The 24,534-nt window shown below is 34.5% G+C and overlaps 5 protein-coding genes and 2 pseudogenes across 6 annotated transcripts; 2 read left to right on the top strand and 5 right to left on the bottom strand.

Moving 5' to 3' along the window:
- Nucleotides 1-197: 197 nt before the first annotated feature.
- Nucleotides 198-2,046, top strand: LOC111277574 (protein STAY-GREEN homolog, chloroplastic-like). Its single transcript, XM_022864000.2, has 5 exons — nt 198-486; nt 601-743; nt 833-1,003; nt 1,282-1,449; nt 1,539-2,046. The coding sequence occupies exons 2-5, from the start codon at nt 621-623 to the stop codon at nt 1,899-1,901; spliced, it is 825 nt and encodes a 274-aa protein (XP_022719735.2). The 5' UTR covers nt 198-486; nt 601-620; the 3' UTR covers nt 1,902-2,046.
- A 124-nt stretch (nt 2,047-2,170) lies between these two features.
- Nucleotides 2,171-6,803, bottom strand: LOC111277564 (B-type cell cycle switch protein ccs52A-like). Its single transcript, XM_022863986.2, has 9 exons — nt 6,178-6,803; nt 5,853-6,080; nt 4,620-4,799; nt 4,230-4,292; nt 3,936-4,130; nt 3,414-3,515; nt 3,263-3,325; nt 3,051-3,119; nt 2,171-2,628 (listed from the first exon to the last, which is right to left on the bottom strand). Exons 1-9 carry the CDS (start codon nt 6,673-6,675, stop codon nt 2,575-2,577), a joined length of 1,452 nt encoding a protein of 483 aa, XP_022719721.2. The 5' UTR covers nt 6,676-6,803; the 3' UTR covers nt 2,171-2,574.
- A 2,376-nt stretch (nt 6,804-9,179) lies between these two features.
- On the bottom strand, nt 9,180-10,747 carry LOC111318612 (uncharacterized; annotated as a pseudogene).
- Nucleotides 10,748-11,188: 441 nt separating this feature from the next.
- LOC111286888 (expansin-A7 pseudogene) lies at nt 11,189-13,039 on the bottom strand (annotated as a pseudogene). Its single transcript, XR_016328919.1, has 3 exons — nt 12,874-13,039; nt 12,216-12,522; nt 11,189-11,908 (listed from the first exon to the last, which is right to left on the bottom strand). The product of XR_016328919.1 is annotated as an expansin-A7 pseudogene (transcript).
- A 4,518-nt stretch (nt 13,040-17,557) lies between these two features.
- On the top strand, nt 17,558-19,180 carry LOC111286882 (leucoanthocyanidin dioxygenase-like). Its single transcript, XM_022877039.2, has 2 exons — nt 17,558-18,151; nt 18,359-19,180. Exons 1-2 carry the CDS (start codon nt 17,649-17,651, stop codon nt 18,918-18,920), a joined length of 1,065 nt encoding a protein of 354 aa, XP_022732774.2. The 5' UTR covers nt 17,558-17,648; the 3' UTR covers nt 18,921-19,180.
- Nucleotides 19,181-20,304: 1,124 nt separating this feature from the next.
- On the bottom strand, nt 20,305-21,451 carry LOC111286875 (transcription factor bHLH36-like). Its single transcript, XM_022877031.2, has 3 exons — nt 20,997-21,451; nt 20,579-20,923; nt 20,305-20,494 (listed from the first exon to the last, which is right to left on the bottom strand). The coding sequence occupies exons 1-3, from the start codon at nt 21,366-21,368 to the stop codon at nt 20,417-20,419; spliced, it is 795 nt and encodes a 264-aa protein (XP_022732766.2). The 5' UTR covers nt 21,369-21,451; the 3' UTR covers nt 20,305-20,416.
- A 1,495-nt stretch (nt 21,452-22,946) lies between these two features.
- Nucleotides 22,947-24,297, bottom strand: LOC111286860 (transcription factor bHLH118-like). The gene is made up of 3 exons (XM_022877026.2): nt 23,846-24,297; nt 23,379-23,720; nt 22,947-23,299 (listed from the first exon to the last, which is right to left on the bottom strand). The coding sequence occupies exons 1-3, from the start codon at nt 24,173-24,175 to the stop codon at nt 23,198-23,200; spliced, it is 774 nt and encodes a 257-aa protein (XP_022732761.1). The 5' UTR covers nt 24,176-24,297; the 3' UTR covers nt 22,947-23,197.
- Between the last annotated feature and the right edge of the window lie 237 nt (nt 24,298-24,534).

Genomic DNA, 24,534 nt, shown 5'->3' with positions numbered 1-24,534 from the left:
TAATTTCACCAAAATGATTTTCACTGGTAATCTAAATGGACTGTAAATTGATCTTTGTCTTGACGAGAGTAAAATATTTGAGTATCCAAAAGCCACGGAGAGTCAATAAAAGGGTGCCACCTAACGGGGTCTGCATGTAAAAAGATACGAGTCCAATCTCAACGTGTTATAAGATGTTGAACCCAAGTGTCAGTGTTGGCACAAGTCTGGAAATTCAAGCAACCTCTTTCTCCTTTTTCTCTAATTTGCTGCTATAATTACTCAAAAACTGCCATACCCGCACGCATTCCATTCAATTGCCGCTATAATTGCTCAATTCTAATGACTTCAATGTTTTCAACTTTCATCAGCGTACAAGCAAAGTCAAAAGTTTAAGCAAGGCTGCTCCGGCGTTGAAGCAAAAGCAAAAGGAAACAAAAGTTTCCAAAGTTTTAAAGTCACTGTCTTCTCTTCCTCCAGGATTCTCTCTGTTTCCTCCCCTTCAAAGTTTCGGCTCTTTCTTTTTTGCTATAACCATCATGTTTTTATTGTTTTAGCTGGTATTTCATTATTGAATTTTTTTTAAAAAAATTTTTATTTGGGTGCTTCTCTCCACCAAAGTTGGAGCTTGGACATTAGGTATGGGAACTTTGACTTTTGCTGCCGTTCTCCCTACAAAGCCAAGACCCCCAGTGTTTGAACACCATAGATCTCTTTTTGTTTCCGGAAGAAGATCCAAGAAGAAGAACCAAGCTATTGTTCCTGTAATCTTCCTTTCTTTCTTCTTCATGTTTGCCTTTCATTATAAATTTTTTTGAAGATTATATTGATTTCATGGATTGGATTGGATCAGGTAGCAAGGTTGTTTGGGCCATCTATTTTCGAGGCATCAAAGCTAAAGGTTTTGTTTCTAGGAGTTGATGAGAAGCACCCAGGGAAGCTACCTAGGACTTACACCCTTACACATAGTGATATAACCTCTAAACTTACTTTAGCAGTCTCACAAACCATTAACAAATCTCAGGTAATCCTTTCATTTCATAACCCATATGAGAATTTATGCTACTGTATTATTTTTCATTGAGAAGAAAACAGGCCAAACGTGGGATTCGCACTATGTAGTCAGCTGAAATATTATTTGAACAAACAAAACCAAGAGGAATGAATATTAAGGAAAACATGGGAAAAAAGAAAAGTTGATATGACATTGAATCTGTTGGTAAACAGAGTTTATATATATATATATATATATATATATTTTTTTTTTTCATTTCTCGTAAAGAAATCGGGGTTTGCTTGCAGCTGCAAGGTTGGTCAAACAAATTATACAGAGACGAAGTGGTGGCGGAATGGAAGAAAGTGAAGGGAAGGATGTCTTTGCATGTTCACTGTCACATAAGTGGAGGCCATTTCCTCCTAGACTTGTGTGCCAGACTTAGATACTTCATCTTCTGCAAAGAACTCCCTGTGGTAATTTAATCAATTTCTTTAACAAATGATTTCTGAATTTCTTGGTTGTTAATCTTCCGGTAGTTAATCTCTTAACATAATTAAAATAGGTACTGAAGGCGTTTGTCTATGGAGATGGCAATTTGCTGAAAAACTACCCGGAATTACAGGAGTCTTTGGTTTGGGTTTATTTTCACTCAAACATTCCAGAATTCAACAGAGTAGAGTGCCGGGGTCCGCTGGTGGAAGCTGGAGCAACTTCAAGTGAGGCAGATATGACTCAGACCCAACAAAAAAAGCAAGAAATCTCGCCAAGTAACTGGGAATTGCCCCAGCCGTGCCCGGAGAATTGTAACTGTTGTTTTCCAACAATGACCTTGATCCCATGGTCACAAAAGCTTCCCAATGAAAATGAAAAACATGGGTCCCAGCAGCAGCGGTTGCCTCTACCAAACCTGAAAACTATGGATTGAATAAAAATGATAGTTAAATTAATGATTGGTAATCATTCATATTAATTTGCATTTGTACTCTCTTGTTTGTGATGAAAGATGTAAATAAAAAGTCAATTTCTCAAAACATGTCCCCTCAAAATAAAACTGGTGGGGGGTTCAAACACCTGAATCGAATCTTTTTCCTCGACGATGAATCTTATGACAGCCAGTGTCTGGATGTATTCAAATATGACCCATATATCTGATTTGAAGCCCTAGAAAGCGAAGTTCACACTTACATTTTGTAATTGTGCTTACAATTAATTTGTTTTTACCAAATATGAATTTATTTACAAAAACAAAAACAAACGTGCTACAATAGGTTCCCGGTTCTTCAACAACCTCTCCGACTTCTTTAATTTACAATGGAAGGGAAGGGAGTAGCCATCACCATTTGATAGCACCTCCCGCTATACATCAATCAAACGTGTTTTAAAGAAAAAGAAAATTGGGATTCAAAATCAATGACTTACAAGAAACTAGCAATAAATTACTTCTTGCAACTACTGCACATTTTTTTGATTACTTTGTGGGTTGGTTCACTCGAAAATTTTGATACTTCAGAGCATGTGAATGCTCACAGCATGTTTTCTCGATGCAGTCTGATAATTCCAGGCACGAGAATTGCTTACAGCATATTTTCTCGATGAAGTCACCGAATTGTGGTTCTTCCAAAGGATGATGCTCCTATTTCGCTATCAGTGTTCTGCATTAAAGATCATGACCAGAAATAAATGAGTTGTTTTATGGGCCATTGCTTAACAGAAGGTTGTGTACAAACGGAAAATAAGAGAATCTTGAAAGAACTTGATGCAATTAGAGGCAATTATTCACTGTTAGAGGCAGCACAGAACGATGCAGCAATCACTTTTCACTAGATGAAAACTACCTTTTTGACCAAAAAAGTAGTAGTACTATATTTCCTCTTTCTCTCCATGAAACTATTTATACTACCAAGAAAAAACTAGTAAATATATATGCTGCAAGGAACATCCACAAGTAGGGTAAGAAAATACTCAGATTGATATTAAAACTAATGTCAGATTAAATTGGCTAAAAAAAGTTAGGTTAAACAATTTGTGGAAAAGATAAAGATATTCAGATAACCAGGAATCCAAGTGTCATTACCTGGGATTTAGGTGAAGGGAACACATTCCAAAACCTTAGGGTCTCATCTCCAGCTCCAGTAACTATCGTCTGAAAGGAAAAAGTGATTTCAGCCATGGGAAGAGCATGCATGTATAAATAAAGAGAAAATAAAATTGCATAATTTTTATCATTATATTATCATAATACATAAGTAGAAGGCAGAAACTATAAAGTTTGTGAAAGTGAGGTACCTGTCCATCAGGTGAGATTGCAAGATAAAGAACTCTGTATGTGTGGCCCGTAAGAGTAGCCAACTGCATTAGTAGAACAAGACTTAAGAGGGAAAAAAGTGGATAATGAGAGATTATTATCATATATACACTGTTTTTAAGCTTTCTTTACCTTTGACATGGTAGAGCATCTCCAAACAATTATCTGGTTTTGGGAGTATCCATGAGTGCTGACGAGTTCATTAACATTCTTAGACCACACTAGATTGCAAACCTGTCATTCATAAAGTGGACATTAGCATCTTTTAGAATTTGTAACTCAAGTATTAAGAAGCACCACTGAGGCAAAAGAAACCAGTGACAGTTTGTCAATTTCTATAATAAAACTTTACCATGGATAAATTTCAAGAACTTACAGGAGAACTTTAAATTAAAAATGTAGATTAAACTTTTTGGTCACTCTTATCTTGTTAATATTCACATGGCTATTGGATTTCAGATTGGCAGTAGAGCTACTTTGACTACCATCCAGATGACAGCATGTTTCATCATTTCAAACTAATTGGAGAAACATCAATTATATCAATGCAGTCAGGGAGGCAACTTTATGCAGTAGAAGGTTTTTCCATTCCATGCACATTTAAGGCCACATTAAAGGTGTATGATATGATAAAAACCAAAAAAAAAAAATCACCTGACTGCCAGTGTCCATGCAGCTCAAGTGTGTGTTAGTGGTTGTATTCCAGAAACGAATACATCGATCAGCTGTACCACCTCCAGAAGCAAGAAGCCCATGCAGATGGGGAGACCATGCAATTGCTTTTACAGCAGCAGTATGCTCACAGTATTTCAGGACAGGTTGAGTGGAATGTTGATTCCAAACAAAAAGCTGCACACGAATGAGAGTTTTGCCATTCAATCAGTTGAAAAGTTAAGCGTATAATAAGAATCAGAACAAGTTAAACAGGCAAAAGAACTGTTTACATACTTTGTTGTCATTTCCGCCTGAAGCTAGTTCACGGTTATCATAAGACCACTTTAGTCCACAAACCTACGCAATGGCCAAAGATTCAGACTCAGAGTTGGGCAACATGTTCTTAGAAGTGAAGGAACACAAGCATGATGAGTACCACATGCATCTCCAAAAATAATTAATGGCTGGCATTAGACGATGAGTTCATGACAAAACATGAGGAAAAGTGGAATTTATGAAATCAAAGAAGCTACATGATAGAAATTTAAATAAATATCCAATTGTAATAATATGAATATGTACATATATACATTTGTTAGGACTATATATACATACATATATATATATATATATATATATATAGCTGATTACATTGAATAAAGTGAAGATGAGTATGAGTCTAACCTCTGACTTGTGTCCAGAGAGTTTACTAACAAAATCATCCTGAGCACGTATATCTCTTTGAAGAATGCTCTTGTCACGACTACCAGAAGATAATATAGAAGAGCTCCAAGCTAAGGCTCCAATACGTAATCGATGCCCCTCCATTGTTCTTATCCTCCGGCAGCGAGATGCATCCCAAATCTACATACAAAGTGATAGCCATTAACTAACTACATTATTCCACAATCAAAATGCTAGAAGCCGAATATAGACAAAGGTTAGATGACTCAATGTGGTCACCTTCCATGATCATGGTAGAAGTATCAGGTTACTAATTCATGTAAAAGTTTAATAAAGCCAAAAGATTCAAGCAAATACATGAAGAGTCAGACCTAGCTTCAAAATTTTAAGTAACAAAACTCATATAAGCAAATAAAGAATGTAGTTCCCTTATATGAGGAAGTTTAGATGAGGCCTAAAAATGGTAATAAAATAGAACAAAGTTTACATCTTACATTATCAAAAGTTATCTTACACTGCCCAAAAGTGCTTCCAGTTTGTAGACATCTATAAAAAGATACCACAGATGCACTTAATGATATCACTAGAAAATTTCTAGTTTCCTTCTGGCCTGAATAAAAAAATTAGGGATAGAGGCTTTCACTTTAGGGTCAGACTTTATCTGACCAATGAAGCATATTCCCACCAAATTTAAGGCTTTTTCTACCCTCCTATTCTCCCAAAAATTATCTACAATTTAATGTTCTATAAGCTACATCATAAAAGCAAACTATTATTTTCAGTTGCAACTTGAACATAATGTGATAGCTTCAAAATCCCATAAAGGCCAACGACATATAGAAGCATCAGTAAACCCAAGAACAATTCCATAATAAAATAATTGAAAAAAATTGCCAGCAAAATGAAATGAAAGGCAATAAATTTGTACTCTTCATATTACTTTTAGGATTCAGCAATAGTTTCTTTGGGAGACAAAACTTTCACACTTTGCACAGATTCCACCACCCTTGTTTATAAAAGGCTTTGAAAACATTATCACGTTTCATAAGAACTAATGCCTTGATTCTTAATTATACTTATCCGCGTTCACAGGTTATCATCACTTAATAACGCTATCTAATTGTAACAGCTTAAATCTAACATAGCCAAAATCAGAAAGCAAGCATACGCACAAACTTAACAGGTTGGCAACATAAAGATTTTTATCATCCAATACTAATAATAAAAGCAAACCTGAACTTTCCCGTTTCTTGTCCCAACAGCAAGATGAGTTCCACGTTGAGCCCAACCAACTGAACAAACACTATCATCAATCCCCAAATCACACAACTTGGTGACCTTACTACTACAAGCATTCCACAAATAAACACAATTCCCCAACCCTACCGCCAACACATTAGTTGAAGACCAATCCACCAAATTCAAATAAAAATCATCTTGCAATGCAGGTGCATCTAAAACCTACAAAACCAGAAGAACAAACATCAGCCCTAAAAAGAACAAATTTTCAAAATTTCAACCTATTTTACTATAAAACCCATAAAAAAAAAAAAGTTACCTTGTAGGGTGACCTGGGAACCTTCCTGGGAGCTTTAACGGGGCTATGGCTAATCCCAGGTACCGACTCGTCGAGCCCGAAAGGTGAAAGCGAGTGTAATGGCCGTTTAGTTTCAGTTTTGTACCGGAAAATATTCCGGCAAGCCGGAAGGCCCGATGAGTCCTTCTTATTGGGCGTATCGGGACCGAAAAGCGCGGCGCGTAAAAGGCTGTTATAAGTACCGGAACTGTCTTCTTTTCCTTCGGCTGACGTGGGAGAATTTGAGATGTCGAAAAGTGCGAAATTGGAGCCGGATCTGCTAGGGATGAACCTATCGGAGTAAATTGTGCGCGAAGGAGAGCGGTTGTAGGTGGAGTTGATCATACGGTTGATATGCGTTGTCCGAGACGGAAGGTTTTCGAGATGGAGGGAAGAGTCGGACATTCTCGACGGGAGGTTGAGACGGGGCGTTGGCGGAGCTGATTGATTACGTTGATTGCTTATCGTAGGATCGTCCATAGATAATTATTAGTTTTGGGGGTTGATATGATTGAGAGGCCGGAGACGAGTTTTTTTTTTTTTTTTTTGAAATTAGAGGTTGAAGACGAGTCGTAGCTTGGTGGGAGGTTTTCTTTGTGGTGACGGAAAACGTTGGCACTTTTTATTTTTTGCGCGAAAAGTAGTGATTCGGTGTGGAGGAGTCTATCTTTATATGTGGTCCGTGAAGCTGTGAGTCGGTTGATCAGTCCTTACCCTATTTAACAAGTAATCTTGATGGTAGTAATTGTTTTTTTTGGAAACTTTTATTTATTGATAATTAATAAAAAGTTTTTACAAGAAACTAATTGATGAAAATTATTTGTAAATAAAGAATGGTGGTGAATGTGTTGATTAAATTACATGGTTTGTTGTACTAAAATTTCAAGAATGAAAATTACTCTCATAAAATTGAGATATGAGGAGTTATTAAAATAGCTAATTTATATATTTATTTTAAAATTAATTTATATCAATGTAAAATTTAAAAAAATTATTTTTTAATTATTAATTTTAATATATTAAAGAGATAAGAAAAATAAATTAAAAAATTTTAATCTCCTTAAATTTATTAAAATTAATGGTTAAAAAATTAAAAAAGGATGCAATACCTTTTTAATGTAATTTAATTTTTTTTAATTAAAAGAATACAATATCATAATATGACATTAGAATTAAAGAGTTGATATTAATTGGATTGATAAAAAAAAAATCAAATTTATAGTTTGAAATTGTTCAAAATTTGTACTATTTCATTTAAAATATAGTAATTGAGAGCTTTGCAAAAAATTTAAATGAAACTTGACAAAAAAAAAAAAGAATTTACATGGAAAATAATGAAATATTACTTAAAGCATTTTCCTATCAATTTATAATAGTTGAATTCGTAATCTTTATACGCAGTTATTTTTAAAATTACAAAGACAAAAAAATTACCGAAATAGGACATTTATTAGAATCTAATAGGGATTTTTCACTTGTTTCTCTGAGTCAGAGTGAGAGTTGAAGTGATAAAAGTAAAAACCTCGATTTCCTAATTTTTTTTTTTTTTTACGAAAACAAAATGCTCAATTTTACTTTTGTTTTTCTTTTGACAAAAAAAAAAAAACCTTTTTCTTTTAATTCATTCAAATATATATTTTTTGAAAGTGAGATTTTTTACGACGTTTGATTAATGTGGGTTCCATTCCGGGAAATCTTAGTAACGGTAACGGCAACAGTTACTACCGAAGCGTTCTCGCGCTAAAGAAAAGATTTGGTGTGGGTAAAAGTAAAGTCAGCAGGGATTCCAATGACAGAAGATGGACCGTTAGATTAGGCAATTGGATTCGGCATTAGGATGAGCCCAACGTATATTATAATTGGGCCATCAGATTGGCGAACCGGCCCAACTCATTTCTTTCTTTCTTTCTCTCGCTTAAATTAACTTTCAAAAAAAATAAAATTAATTTTCTTCCAAACTGAAGCTTCAAACTTGAAATTTGCAGACCATTATTCCAGAATTAATCATATTTCTTTTGCTAAGACTTTATAAATTCTTCATAAAAAGTAAGGGAAAGTAGAAAATCTTAAATTTGAGTTTAATTAAGTAGGTGAAATGGAGGGGATGTTGCAGCATGAAAATCATGGCAGATTGGCAGTATGAGACAGGAAGAAGTTGATGGCATCCTTGAATTGTAAGGTCCCCACTTTGGCTGGCATAGCCAATACCCATTTCCAACTTCTGCAGATTAATTTACTGAGAAAGAATTTGCATATTTTGTATTGCATTATAGTGTTTTTTAATTCAGATTTCAGTCTGTTATATCTAACATTTGAAGCTATTAAAAGCAGCATTACAAGTTGAGAACTATTGTTGGAATGTGGAAGCCAGCGCATTGTGGCCCATTTTCTTGGAAGAGGTGGCTACCAACTCTTTTCACTCTAAAGCAACTTAAATTTCAAGGGCCTTTGGTTGATAATGGTGTTTGACCACACAAAACAAAAGAATTTGTAAAGCATGTTGATTTTGCGTTCAAGCGTGCAAAACTTTTTTACTGAACTATAAAGTGTTGATCAGAGTCTTCTTTCATTGAATGTGTTAGCAAAAATTACCAAGGATACTTGCATGATTTCAGCCAAGAACTTCTCCACCACTACAAAATTAGATTGTTTCCTACATTTTGTTGTTATGATGGTGAAATAAAGTAATATATATTCAAAAACCAAGATTTAATTTCCTTAGTTCATACAATCACTTTTAAAAAGGATCTTCATTAAATTTTATTTCAAATTTCAACACATGCAATCTCTTCTCTTATAAGATAATGACTTACTTTGTGAAAAACAATCCAAAATTTTACATGCAAAACTTTTTCTTGCTTCCATGATCTGATTTGAAATACCCTGTCATCTTGGCGGGGATGAGGGGTAAATGGAGCACTTTGGTTTTCTTTAACTTCTTCTGTCCTTAATTGTCACCGAAAGTTGCAATCATTTTTAGAAAATATTTAAAGTTCACGCTTATGGCTTTTTGATTGATGTAGGCCAGAAAGAGAGAACCGAAAAGTCCTTTCAATTTGATGCTATTTGAAATACGAAATTTCAAATAAACAATTACGAATCTGAAATTCTGAGGTTTGTTCCAATATGTTCTCAGAAATTATGAAATTCTCAGAAGTTTGGTCCTTTTCCTGAAAGTTTTGGGAAAAGAGAATAAATTCTCAACCAGCATATCCTTGAAAAATAGAGTTGTCCTGTTCCAAGATATTGAACATAAGAATATTTGGTTAGGTTTGTTTTTCTATCTCAAAAACAAATGGAGCTAATCTTAATGATCATACATGAAAAAAATGACATAAATAACATTTCAAGAAGGATAAGGTATGTAATCATGTTCGATTGGGCGTTGTTTGAGTTACAGAGGCTGTTGGAACCCTGATATGTCCAACCATGGAAACCTGAAGAGCTTCCTCTTCATATGCTCTCCTCTCCAACTCCTCCTTTCTTGCTTTCTTCTTCACCTTAACAAACATTGCCACCAAAAGCAATCCCAAGAGGAAAGCACCCAATGCAGCACCGATTGAGCTTCCAACTGCCATTTTCCATCTGCTAATCTTCTTCCTTACAGGCATTGATGGCGGTGATCCAATGACCAAACCGAAATGGCCATGCATGGTTGCAACACAAACATTGGGTGATACTTGGTTTTTAAATGTTACTTTGCCATCTCCTTCAAAACTGGCGCACAAGGGCCTGATTCCTGTCATGTTGGATGCCTTAGTAATGTTGCTGAAATCTATTTTGATTGGTTTTTCCCTGGAAAGAATTCCAAGCTGAAAAGGGCTACTAAAACTTACATCACTGCCAGCATTATAAGCGAGGAGGCCCAATACAGGTGACATAAGCTGGTAACCTGATAGATCATAGTTAGAATAATATATGGATGACCAATTATAACCCAAGTTTTGTCTAACTACCATGACTCTTTCTGCACAAGGCTGCACAGTCACACCACTTCCCAGATGAAATTCCTTAACTTGTGCACCATATCGATGGAGACTTCCACATCTAAATCTTGCTGTATCGACTTTGATGCCTGAGAAGTTTGCAGGTAAATGTACAGTGTGTACAATACCTGTTCTCAAGTGCCTGTCAAAGGACTTTACTGTGTAGTCCCTAATGAGAAGATCAAGAAGGCGAGCTGATCTGATCCCTTCAGCTTCAGCTTTCATTGAGAGTAATGATGCCCATGAAAGTATTATCAATGTGAGAGAGAAGAGAGAGCCCATGAGAGGAGCTTCAGTTGGCCAAAGAAGTTGGCTAGAACAGTTCTGTGGTCTTTTTCTAATTTTTCTTGGCTGGTGTATTGAAGGAACTTGATATTTTTGAAAGCTATATTCCAAGAACAGATTCTTGTTTCTCTTCTAGATGTGACAGGTTTGAAGTTGCAAAGAAGAAAGTTCGTACTGTCTGGGGCAGTTTATAGATGATAGAGGCTTTGAATTGAAGAGAAAGTACCAGTAAAGAGGAGAAAAGAATGGTTTCCCAGGTAGAATCTACGTGAGGTAGCGTTTTGGATGATGTGGAGGCATCATGCATTTTATATGTAGTTTCTCCAGTGGTTAAATCCAATAACAATTTGCCACATTGGCATATTAAAATGACATTCTCCATTTTCTTTGCCATCAACCAGATATCATCTACATAGAAATTTACTGAATAGTAGATAATTTTAGCTGGATTTATAGCAAGCAAGTGGCACTACTACGTAATTTGCTTTTAGACTGGCAACTAGTGATTTGGTATGTACATTTAAACTCCCCTGAAATTGCCTAAAATCTTCTGGCATGGAAAGAAACATTGACGAGCTACGCAAGGGAGGGATTAATGTTACGAGAAATGATTTGAGGCATGGCCCCTCATATCAAAAAGGAAATGAAAAGGAAGCTGGCGTGCTAAGGGATTGAAGTGAGGACATATTTCCCCTTTGGGGGCTCAGTACTCAAATTGTGTTTTTAACATGTTCCCCGTTTTTAACAAATTTGTGGGTCTCATGTTAGCTAGCCATATGGCATCCCATCATAATTCTTTTTATCCCTTTGATTACACATGACCTTTGTACAATAAAATCAAAAGAAATATTGAAATAAGCAGAAGAAAACGGAAGAAGATAGAGAAAAAAAAATCGAGGAAAAGCAAAGAACAAAGTAAAACAGAAGGGAAGAACATAACAGTGAAATAACCAAAAGAGAGAAGATAATAATTCTCCTGGCCATTCAAACTTGGTTGAACCATGGAGCTGCCCAGTTGCCTAAGCTCTAGAAATTACAAAGGAAAATTCTCCAAGGAAAGCAATAATGCATGGGCCTAGTAGGGCTTTAAAAAGGGAAAAAAAAAGAAGAGCTATTGTGAAGTTGTCGATTAATGGAAGTTCACATTTGTCTTGTAAGTCAATCCTACATTCCAATTGGCAGGTGCAACATTCCAACATATGATGGTCTCCTTGGTTGTGTATGAGGTGATCTTGAAGGAAAGAGATTGGCCTCTAAGAGCTGCAAATGCCTGGTATGAAGCTCCCCAGTTATGGCTCATGCTAATCCACCCTGTTTTGCTTCCTTTAACCCACATTGTTGCAATGTCACCACCTCCTCCTACATTCATCACATACACCAACAACCAGTACCCGTTTCCTTGGAAAGAAAATCTAAGCCCGCCTGACCTTACGCACGGTACCCTGCAAGGGTTAGAATCCTTAGACCATTTAGGAGAGCATGTATATTTCAACACTAGAATTCAAAAACAATTTCAAGAAACCAAGCTGATGATAGACACGTAGTTCATAACTTTCTTGGAGTACGTTAGAAAATGGTTTAAACATTCTCCTTCATATGCAAAATCATGTTGAATTTTTTATATCAAAACAAGAAAAGTCAGGATTTGAATAGGAAACCAGAAAATTTGAAGTTTAAACTACTAGGTGAGGCTTTAAGAGGGATTTCAGTATCCAAAGAATTTTCTTGAGCATATTATGATGTACGTACCTTCGATACATGACAGGGATAATGCCAGCCTTCCACTGAGCAATTTTCATGAAAGCGGGCTTGGACATGTCGAAGTGGACTCGAGGAGGGTTACACCAGCCACCATTGCTGGAGTCTTGGCCCCAATTTGGAGGGCAAAGGTTGGTGGTAGTCACAGTCGTGGATTGAACCCCACTGTAGCACCAAGGTGACTGAACACACTTTATCTGGTAACATGTAAACCCATTGTTGAAAAGTGTTGTGCTCAGAGCAGCTGTGTCCGTACCATAATCATTGCTTACCAAATTCACATACCCACAAGCTCCTCCTGTAAGCTCACACAGAAAACAGGGTTAATTACCACGGATTATTTCCCGCATCATTTTTTTTTTCATTTCTCATCTCATATTAGGAATTGCTAAATCGATGGTCAAATTTGTTTATAAAACCCTTTACTCTGATACGATAATGACTGACAAACTTTTTTGAGAGATTAACAAAATAAACTCTTCTTATATGTCTAAATATCAATCTTGATGAGCTAAAGACACAAATTAATGACCAACATATATGATTTAGAAAGGAAAGATTGAAGAGAAAATTCCCATCATATATGCCAAAGGAAAGGGTTAAAACAATGACTAGCTATATGAAAATGCTGATATGACAACGTATATACCCGTAGTCTCGGAGGCGGTTTCGTCGCCATAAAAGGTGGCATGGGCAAGGGCCCAGGAGCTTGGCTGGTATACTGGAGCAGCAACAGAAGTTTTGCTGATGATTGCCAACGTTGTAAGTGTCAATGAAAAGAACCCAAAGCTCCATGAATTTAAAGAAGAAGCCATGGTTTATCTTTCCTATGAAACTTTCCTCAGACAAATTAGAACAATGCCTATATATTTTCCTTCTACCAACCTTTCATAGAAGGATAAAAAAAACAAGTTGCATGCCATCGTGACACTCACGAAGCTCAATTCTCTCAAGCGTCAAACTTAAACTTTTGGAAATGGATATGTAATGCTTCATTCATCGGATATTATCATACAAATTTTTTAATGATTGTCAACGTGCGTGCAGGTTCTATTTGTGCTCTTTAGTTAGATTAATTAAAAATATAACTTTGCAGAACGTAAGGAGACAAGTCTTTATTGAGGAATACATTTCAATTTAATTTTTTCTTGCAAATTTAGCTGTCAACTTAAAGGAATATCCAAAATTTTTGGGTCCCGAAAAGATGATTCTAAGTTTCAAAACCTTTTTTATCAGGATTAGCCTCGATGGGAAGTAAGAAGCAATCTGCTTTCCATTAGATTGAACCCTGGTAGAGGAAGATGAAGAGAAAGTAATAAAGGGTTTTTGAATAGGTGCAGTGAACACAAAAGGGTGTGTCGAAGTAAAGGCCAATTTGGTAGCCATTGATGAATAAGGTAAAAATTAAGCAGGACCTCAATCTGTTAGAGCTATGCTATTCTGTTTTTGCTGGTTTCAGGCGGTGCTGAGAGTCAAGCTGATGATGATGGAGCAACCGAGGAACGTTTGGACCGTGGACGATAACCGATTTTTGATCTTACAAAATCTGCCTCGTCATCTTTCGTGATGGTCGTTTTCTGGGAAAATCTTGCCCTTAGGCGTGAGATTGACATGCGGTTGCCTTGTGCTGTCCACGTGAGTCCATTGGCAGCCACGTGGGCAGATATTTTGGGGCCAGCTTTTTGACCTTTTCTGGTTTGTGTTTCTTGGGCTTCATTTATTGGGCTGAGCTAACCGAAGGTTATAGCCTTCGGGTTTCATCTACTCTTTTGAAGCCCGGTCTGGCCTCCTTTTTTCTTGAAAAAATAAATGAAAATTAAATATAATTTACAGTGATTCATTTGAATTTTGATCATAGTTATTAAAATAAAAAAAAATTTGTTGGATTATTATAAATTAAAAATTGAAGAATGAATTTCAGATCATTTTATAAGATTTTTAGCCTATATTATATAAAACAAAAAAAAAGAAGAAGTCAAGTTTAGGTACACATGAATTAAATTAGGGATGCAATTAAAAAAAAAGGGTAGGTGTCTTAGGATTAACTGAGGACAGGCAAAAATAAATCTAAAAAGATTTATTTTTACAGAAAACAGGTGATGATGGATTTCATCATGCTATTATTCCTTTGACAGAGAACAGATAAATTTAATCACTTAAATCAAAATCACATGAATAAAATAAGGTGGACAAATTGATTGTTTTAATAATTCAGTTTGGTCTACTTGCCTGACAAAATGCAGTTTGAAGTATATAACAATTACTTATGACATGCTTTGGACATCAAATTTTTATCATATAAAAAATTATATAGTTAATTAGTTAAATTATTTTTCTATTTTCTTCCATTATGATAGTATGTTTTATTAATTTAAACTTGATTGATTGATTCAATCATTTTGATATTTGTGAATTTTTAATTTATTTTAGACCTGAAAATAATGGCAAAATGAAAATGTGATTAAAATATAAAAAGATTGACCCATGTATGCAAATGATTGTCGCTGCTTTTCTGGCATTGATGCACTACATTAGGACTTGACCCACTCCTGCTGGTGAACTACCTTTCAGAGGCCTGAAATGGAGCATCGATGCTTATAAATAAAAAATAAAAATCCACTGAAAAACAGTAGTCTCGTCCCATAGATTTTCTCAACCTTTTCCGTATTTGTTTTCGTTTGATCTTACCACCCCCTTAATCTAACGTCAATCATTGGTATCACGTAAAAGTATAAATAATATATTAATATTCATAAATTATTCAGATTCGAATAAAATTTGAATTAATTTGATTATTATTGAATCGGGTTTAAATTTGAATAATTTGATTCATCGATTGAGTTGAGTCCGAATATTTTTATGTTCGATTCGAGTAGCTCGTGAACTTAATCGAATTTTTATATTTAAATATATTTTTATTATTTTAATTAATAAAATATATCGAATTCGAGTTCGAGCTCGAGCATAAATAATTGAACTCTTATCGAGTATATGAATCGAATTTATTTTTATATCTTAATCGAGCGAGTTCGAATAATTCGATTTCAATCATGAATCGAACTTAAATTAAAAAAATAAAACTCGATCAAATTCGAATCGAGTATCGAATCGCGAGTTAAAAATCAAACTCAAATTTTTTACTATATTGATTCGACTCGATTACACCTTAATCCTGGTCCATCCTACCTCCCCTTCAAATCAACTTAATTCCCATTTTCCTTTTTTTAAAATTAATTTTAACTAAAAAACATTTTTAAACACACACACACATATATATATATATATATATATATAACAAAAAAATCAATATATTATATATCCTCTCATATCAAATATTAATTTTTTATTTTTAAATTATAATTAAATTCGAACGCATGACTTTCAATTTTAAAACGGACTTTTAGTATATTGATTTTCATTAAATTTGTGCAAATGAGATCAGTCCATAATATTGTTTGAATTTAGATATATCTTTTTATGAAAGTTTAAGGACTTCTATTTAGATCAAAACGACAATGAAAGTCCAAAAAACAAGATATAAAAAGTCAAAAATTAAGAAAAATTAAGATGAAAATAAATAATATATATTTATGCTACAAAGATGAAAGCAAAAATAAATAATATATATATATATATTTATGCTACAACAATTGAAAAAGCGTCGCAAAATTAATTAATTACCAGCAGAGAAGAAGCAGGCAGATAGGCTGTGGCTGACCGAAAGCTCATTGACTGAAAGACGAGAAACCAACTACCTCATTCTTTCCATGTACAATTCTCGTGTTAACTCAGGCTAGGAAAATTCATTTCCTTTGTTTTTCCTTACGTAGAAATGTACAAATAAACCCCTCACCCCTCTTTTTTAAAGAAAAACTATGAATTAATATTAAAAGATTAATTCATTTTAAATTTCAATTGAAGTTTAATAGATATTGAGAGTTTATCGTCAAATCTACCAAATAATATTACTTTTTAAATATTATTACATAAATTAAATAAATTAAATTTCGAATTTATTTAAAACTTTTTTTAATGCATGGATCTATATAAAAGAATCGAGATTTTTATTTATCTCTCGAACCTAGCTATGCTAATTCAACTTTACATGGAGTTTAATATCTAGTTGAAATACTTGATACGTGTAAATTTGTTCTTATTGCTAAATGATCGCTCTTTTTTATTACAAACTTAAGTTTGGTCAAATATAATAATTTTAGTTATTTATAAGGTTTTTTTTTCTTGCATTGAATCCTTTTAATTTCCATCTTCTTGCCAAATAAAACAATGAATGGTAAAATGTTTCCAAATGCGAGTAGTGAATGGGAAATTTAACTTCAACAATAATATTTTTGTTGAAATAAGTTTGAATCCTTTCCACCATGCATTTTACCTTAAACTAACTAATTAATCCAAAGGCAGGGGTTAGATGAAAAACGTGCAGTCCTGGCTTGGTAGTTGGTACTCGGACTTTCCCCAAAAAAAAAAAATATATATATATATATATTTAGTCAAATTTCTTCTAAAGCAAATCACCTATTTTATAATTATGTATGTAAATTAACCTAACGTAATGTAGAATGTTTTTTATTTAGAATTGTATTAATTGAATCATAATCATTGAAATTAATTAAAATTTTAATTTTTTAATAACAAATCATTTGATTAAGTATGTATGATTTTCTCTTCGAATTATATAAAATGAAACCATTAACAATACGAATTTTTACCATAATCCTAAGAATGGTAGATGATATATAACAATCAGCTCCTATATTTGGTTAATTAAGATTAAGCGATCTTAACAACTTATAATATTAATTAGAAGTATATATAAAAAAAATTTATGTGTAAGATTAATTACTTGTTGAATCAATCTTTTGACTATGTAATTTTTAGATATAATTTTAGGATTAGAAGAATTATATGGGAGTGAGAGATAGCTTTAGATGAAAGAAATCAAATCAAGTTCCACATCACATCATAATTATTTGAGCATGTGGTTGAGAAATGAGACAAATAGTTTTCTATTTCAATTTAGCAGAAAGAAGAAGAGATTGTTAGGCTCAGGTTTCCCATATCCATATGCTCCAATCTTCCAGTCAACTCACTTTAGGACACTTTGACCATGGCTACTCACTCACGTGAACAACCTCCCATCAATTTTTCTTCGATGGTGTTTCCTTCCTCCTGAGTCTTGAGTTGGTAGCTCTACCCCATCCCGTGTTCACTCAGGCAACTTGTTGCTTTATTTTCCATTTGTTTTTTTCATCTTCCGCTTATCATTTTTCTTCAACCACAGCCCTATAAAAAGCCCATTATAATTAAGCATTAGCATTACAGCTGATACTGCAATACGAAAAAGAAAAATTTGTGTGTTTGAAGAGTGGAAACAACAAGCTTTTCAAATAGGTTTAGACTGCTAGAATGGTGACTTCAGTGGCTCCCAGAGTAGAAAGCTTGGCAAGCAGTGGGATTCAGTCAATCCCAAAAGAGTATATTAGACCTCAGGAAGAGCTGACAAGCATAGGTAATGTATTTGAAGAAGAGAAAAAAGAGGAAGGGCCTCAGGTTCCGACCATTGATTTAAAGGAGATCGACTCCGAGGACGTCGAGGTACGCGAGAGATGTCGCCAGGAGTTGAAGAAAGCTGCCATGGAGTGGGGTGTGATGCACCTTGTTAACCATGGAATCTCGGACGAACTCATGGATCGTGTCAAGAAAGCTGGACAGAAGTTTTTTGAACTTCCTGTTGAGGAGAAAGAGAAGTATGCAAACGACCAGGGTTCAGGGAAGATTCAGGGGTATGGCAGCAAGCTTGCTAACAATGCTAGTGGACAGCTTGAATGGGAGGACTACTTCTTCCATCTTGTATATCCTGAGGAGAAGAGAGACTTGTCGATCTGGCCTAAAACACCCAGCGACTACATGTGAGTTTAGCTTGCTTACATTTAAATATGCTTGACTTCATGGTTTATTTTGTTTCTAACAAAAACATGCTATATTTGTCCACCGGATTCATTGACAACTTTCACATTTAATCAAGAAACCTATCAGTTTGACGATTATTTGGCGATCTATATTATATAATGTTTCCCTTCATTATTAACGAAATTAATTGGTTACTGTATATGCAGTGACGTTACAAGTGAGTACGCAAGGCAACTCCGAGGCCTAGCAACCAAAATTCTGTCGGCACTATCACTTTGCTTGGGATTGGAAGAAGGAAGGCTAGAGAAGGAAGTTGGTGGCCTGGAAGAGCTTCTCCTTCAAATGAAAATCAATTACTATCCCAAATGTCCTCAACCAGAACTCGCTCTCGGTGTGGAAGCTCACACAGATGTAAGTGCACTCACTTTCATTCTCCACAACATGGTTCCTGGCCTGCAACTCTTCTACGAAGGCAAGTGGATCACCGCAAAATGTGTTCCAAACTCCATCATCATGCACATTGGCGACACCATCGAGATCCTCAGCAATGGTAAGTACAAGAGCATTCTTCACAGGGGTCTTGTTAACAAGGAGAAGGTAAGGATCTCATGGGCAGTTTTCTGTGAGCCGCCAAAGGAGAAGATAATTCTGAAGCCACTGCTAGAGACAGTGTCCGAGACAGAGCCTCCATTGTTCCCTCCTCGCACCTTTGCTCAGCATATCCAGCACAAGCTGTTCAGGAAGACCCAGGATACTCTGTCTAACTGAGACCAGTCTTTATTTACATAAAATATATCTTTTTATATCTTCAATATTGTCGTGATAAGCTGTTTATGGGTCTGAACTCTGATGATGCTATATTTTCTTGGGTTAAAGCCATGGTTGTGGTAGGGTGTTGCCAGTGTGGTCTCTTTCACTCTATGGTTACTCTTTACCTGCTTTAGAATAATTAGTGAGACGTGATTTGCTTCCTTGTATTAATGGTCTTTGTTTACATTTTCTTCCTCAATATATATCTTGTTATTAAACAGTGCTTAGAAAAACTTTTTCCCCTCCACACTTCTTTTCTTAGTCTTAGTTTTGAACATATTAACAATCTTTTTAACATATAAATACAATTTTTTTTTTATAGAAGAGCTAGGCTGCAATTCGATGATATATATATATATATATATATATATATATATAAGAGATTGCAAATACAACGTCTGTTTAATATTATTTTTTAAACATAAATTAATTTAAATTAAAATTTGGGTTTGATATATATTTATATTTTTAAGCAACTGTAATTATTTAAATAGTGCATCAAACTCAAAACATGCAAGTTTCTACCAGGTCAAGCAGCCTAGTAAACAGTATTAGCAATCTTATTATGTTTGTCGCCATAGACTATTAACCTATTTTTTTAATTAAAAAATAAACTTAAATTTTATAAAAAATTATACATAAATTATTCTGTCAAATATTCAAATATAAAAAAAAATTTCTTATCATGAAAAATTAATAGAACAATATGTAAATCCCCTATACAAATAAAAAAATAGTTCTATTACTGACGTGGAAATTGCTTTACTAATTAATAAATCGTCGACTGAGGATAAAATAATTTCATTGGCAATTCAAATCCCACAGATAAAGTGGTTCTGGCACATGTGCTGCGTGCCTCATCAACCGTTCAAGGGACCCTCAAGGAATTAAATAATGAAAACCATATCATCTAATCAATTCCTTTCTTTCAGCAACCGAGCAGTACTGTTTTTGACTAGTGATATTTTTTTTTATTTTCTTTGGGCAGTGCTAGTGTGAAGCTTTCCTAAATTGCAAAAGCACGCATCCAATCAAGTATGATCTTTCCTTTCCTTTCCTGAGTGAAAAGATTTTATGCCATAAAGGAGCTTTTCATGGACATCTCTTGCCCAATTAAGCTTGTCGACAAAGTCATCCTCATTGGAGCAAGCTAGCTTATTTTCAAAGCTCCTTATGTCTTGCCCAATTACATATGAACATGTTTTGCCCAATAATAACATCTTATTTAATACTAACTATTCAAGAGCAAAGATATGGAGTCGGGCCTTAGGCCCATGATAATCCTTCTCTAATCTCTCTAATGAAGAAATTCAATTTCAATATATTCATACATGACTTTATAAATTTTATTTTTTTTGGGTATTTTAATTTATAAATGACTTCTATTATTGTAGTCATGAATCATGCAGTACTAACTGTAAAAACCAGTCAGCACATTATTTAAGATCTAATAATCAACTTGGAGAATGAAGTATTAGCTTTGTCAATTCGTGTTGCAGCTCTGACAGCTCGATGCTTCTTCCACCATTCACCTGTGAACAAGTTAAGCCTAAAAATTTAAGAGATCTATTGCTTCTGATTTATGATTCCCAATTAAAAATTGCAAAAATATTTACCTCCAATATAATAGTATGCAACACCCTTTCATTTGCTCTAGCTGAAATGCACTGAACCACACTTAGGCCTTGTGCAGCTATAACGTCAAGCACATTTGAAAGAGGAAGCCCTCGTCTCAATCCAGTGTTCATGGTAATCTCCACTCCTATGGAACAAGCTCTAACTTGTACAGTACTGTCCTTGGAACAGTCTGGTCTGGCTTCCATCATAGAAGAACTTGGTGTCTGCAAATTGGATGATCTTTTCAGTTCATCTCTCTTATCACTTAACTCCGTGATCTTGTTCTGCAAATGTTTGATGTACTTGACAGCCTCCTGCATGTGATCGGATATTGACCTTTTTCCCTAAAATTAAGACAAAATATCCAATGACTATACTTGAAATAATTTTAATCTAAAGTAAGAGAGCAAGATAAACCTTGAGATATTCAAGAGGAAGCCGTGATCGAAGTGTCGAATGAAGAGTAGTCATTTCTTGCCTTCTTTGTCGCTCAATATCTCTATGTATGGTTTTCTTCTTTTTATTATCAGTAGGATTTCCATCGTTGACGCCAACAGCAATCTTACGCTTTCCCCCGCTACAATCACTGATCATCTTGGAGACAACATTGCCGTGTTCATAAGGGATCAAGTTCTGTTCATCTTTCTGTCGGTTGTTGCTGTCTTGCTGGCCGGGATTAATAGAAAAGAATTGAAGCAGCTCATCTGTGCTTTGCTCTGATGGGAACTCTGACACCACACAGTCCTGCATGTTTCTTAAGCCCCAAACTTCCTCTGCATCATGTTCCATCTTCCTATCCCGAAGTAAAATTAATGATTTATACGAAAGGGGATAGTTTTATTCAGGCATGAGATCGTTGTTATGTTTTAAGAAATAAGAATCCAAGACTTTGTTTTCTTTCATGGACAACTACCGTACATTTAGACAAAGACAAAAGCAATAGCAACTGTACATTTGGAGGGCTGATCAAATACTCACAAAATTCACATGTCTTAAACTACTAATACTAAAAGGAGCCCAAATATACTGCTAAGATTTTCTTATTAATTAATCGTGGGGTAGGTCAAGAACTTATAATGGACAAAAAATTCAAGAATTATTGCGGATGAAGAAAAAATTTTCTTCCCTCAAATCAGAGAGTGATCGTTACTGTATGATATGAGCTTGAAACTAATACCGATTAATACATTCAAGTTTCTTGCCAATTAAATAGATGCTACAGTTTTTTTAGAAACCATGATCATTATTGTGAGGAAACAGGATTGGATGAATCTGATTTATCATGAAAATGTAGGTCCAGATGTATCATTCAGATCTGTGGCCTACTTGGCTGTATGAGTTCATCTCTTATCATCTAGCATGGCAATCAGAAAATGACAGGTGTATATATTTATTGAAATCTGAGAATTAAACATGGAGAATTCAATCAAAGTCTTGAAAATGCAAGTTATAATTTTAACTTCTTGATCGTTGTAGGTTAAATGCTCAAATTAAAATTAAACATTTGAATAATTATTTAATTTAAGATTAAATATTTTAATTTGTATAAAAAGTTATCAATTAATTTGTTATAATATAATTTTTTTTAACAGAAATTGAGATATGCATGATATGCGTTGTTAAATTTAACAATTATTACAAACAAATATAACTTGAAATTAAGTTGTCCACGTGTAAAAGCTGAATCTCATGTGGCCATGTCCTTTGAGACTACGACAAACATATCCCACAATCTGTGTCCTTTTCTTCTTCATTGTTTTGAATATTTGGAGTTTTTCTCATTTTTCTATTCTTTAACTATTGCCACCAGGAAATCGTGCATAGATTTCTGCTTATTCATGATGGAGTAAAGATTGCAACTCATTTCTTTATTTAAATTAAGATTTGGATGAGATATATGTTTGTTGTTGTCCAGGGACTCAAGTGGCCTAATTGATGAATTAATTTAACTACTTATATTATTATCCTTTTTAATCAAAATCTCTTTGCTTAATCATGTGCTTGGGGAAGAATGATTCAACCGTCGGATATATACTTGTAGAATCGAGTTTGATGGATTTAGTAGAAATACTTGGTTGCTATGATCATCTGTCTAGAATTGAATACCAAAGCAGAAAACCATATATCTAGAAGGACATTAAGGGCCAGATTCGAAGAACAGTAGGAAAAATTCAAGCCTCCTCCCTCTCCTCCCCCCAAAAAAAATATATTTTTTCTCTATGTGTGTTGAAAACAGATCAAAAGTTGAAATACTTTTGTTCAAATTTGAAGTTAATTATTAAAAAATAATTAAGATTTCAACGAGTCATAATGCTAGGGGGAGGCTTTTTGTGTTCATGTTCAAACATCAGCTATACTTTCTTCATTGATCTTCAACGTCGACAAATTGGATTTACCAAAATCTGGAGTCTGGACCCATGAAAATAACCAATATTGCTTGCTGATCTAGCTTCTAAAGATATATAATGATGAAGAAAGCGTCATTCAGGATATCCTAATTATAACCAACGCATTGATTCAACATAATTTGCTTTTATACATATTTACAGCTATACGGAATATCAAGGCTGAAGAAAATTTTGTTAATCATTTTCAGAACCAACCTTGGAGGTCAATAATTACTTGGTCAACACAGCAAGATTTAACTCAGATGAGGGAACTGTCGACATTGTTAATTTGTGTTGCAGCTCAGATGGCTTAATACTTCTTCCATCATTCACCTGCGTACAAAGTCCAAAAATCAGAGTGCTTTAAACTTCCATCATTCAAATACTGATACGATTGACAACGTTAATTTACCTCGGAGACAATAGTGTGGATTATTAACCTTTTATTTACTTTAGTTGATATACATGTAACAACACTTAGGCCTTCTGCAACTATGACTTCGAGCACACTTGAAAGTTGAAGCCCTTGTCTCAAGCAAGTGCTAATGACTACCTCCACTCCTGCTAAACAAGGTCTAACCATTACAGTGTCCTCCGAACTATTTTGTAAGCTTTCCGGAACAGAACTTGAAACATAGGAATGGAATGATTTTTTAAGTTCATCTCTCTTGTCACTCAGCTCTAAGATCTTTTTCTGCAGATGTTTGATGTAATTTACAGCCTCGTTCATGTGATCGGATATAGATCTCTTTCCCTAAAACCAGTGAAAAGAAATTAAATGCAAATGATTTTAAAAAAACTGCAAAGATTCAGAGATTATGTATAACTAGGTAACCACCTACTTGAATTTTCACATGCAAGAAGGGAGGAGGAGCTAACCTTGAGATATTCAGAAGGAAGCAGTGATCGAAGAGTTGCGTAAAGGGTAGCCATTTCTTGCCTTCTTTGTCGCTCAATATCTCTATGTATGATTTTCTTCTTTTTATTATTATCATTAGGCTTCCCAATATCGACTCCGTTGACACCAAAAGCTTTAGCTGCTTTACGCCTGCGCTGGCTATAATCACTCCTCGTGGAGACAACTTTGGCATCTCCAGAAGGAATCAAGATGCGTTCATCCTGTTGGATTCTTTGTTGGCAAGGTATGGGAAAGAATTGAAACTCATCTGTCCTTTGGTCGGATTGAAACGTTGATGCAACATGCTCCATTTTTTCAAACCCTCAAATCGCCTATGATCCTATCTATCTTGTGTTGGATTCTAGACCACCAGTGGAAGTTTATCATGGGATCTATTTATTTTAAGCATATCAGATCTTTGATGGGCCAGAGATTCCAAGATTTTTGTTTTCTTTCATTGGCAATTATGATATTAGATATGACCTCACTCACTTCCAGGCTTATATTATTTGAAGGGTATTGCTATAGATATTTTTCTTGAAAATGTTATTGCTATATATTTTGTTTAACAGTAAGTTCCATTAAATAATAATATATAATAAATAAAAAATTTATGAATATTTTGGTTAAATTACATATGAAGGTATAATAAATAACAAACTTAAGAATT

This window comes from Durio zibethinus, chromosome 17, assembly GCF_047325235.1.
Source record: "Durio zibethinus cultivar Kanyao isolate XHJ-2024 chromosome 17, ASM4732523v1, whole genome shotgun sequence".
In the NCBI taxonomy this organism is placed as follows: Eukaryota; Viridiplantae; Streptophyta; class Magnoliopsida; order Malvales; family Malvaceae; genus Durio; species Durio zibethinus.
The sequence above is the reverse complement of the archived record's forward strand: the minus strand, read 5'-3'. Positions and strand labels throughout refer to the sequence as shown.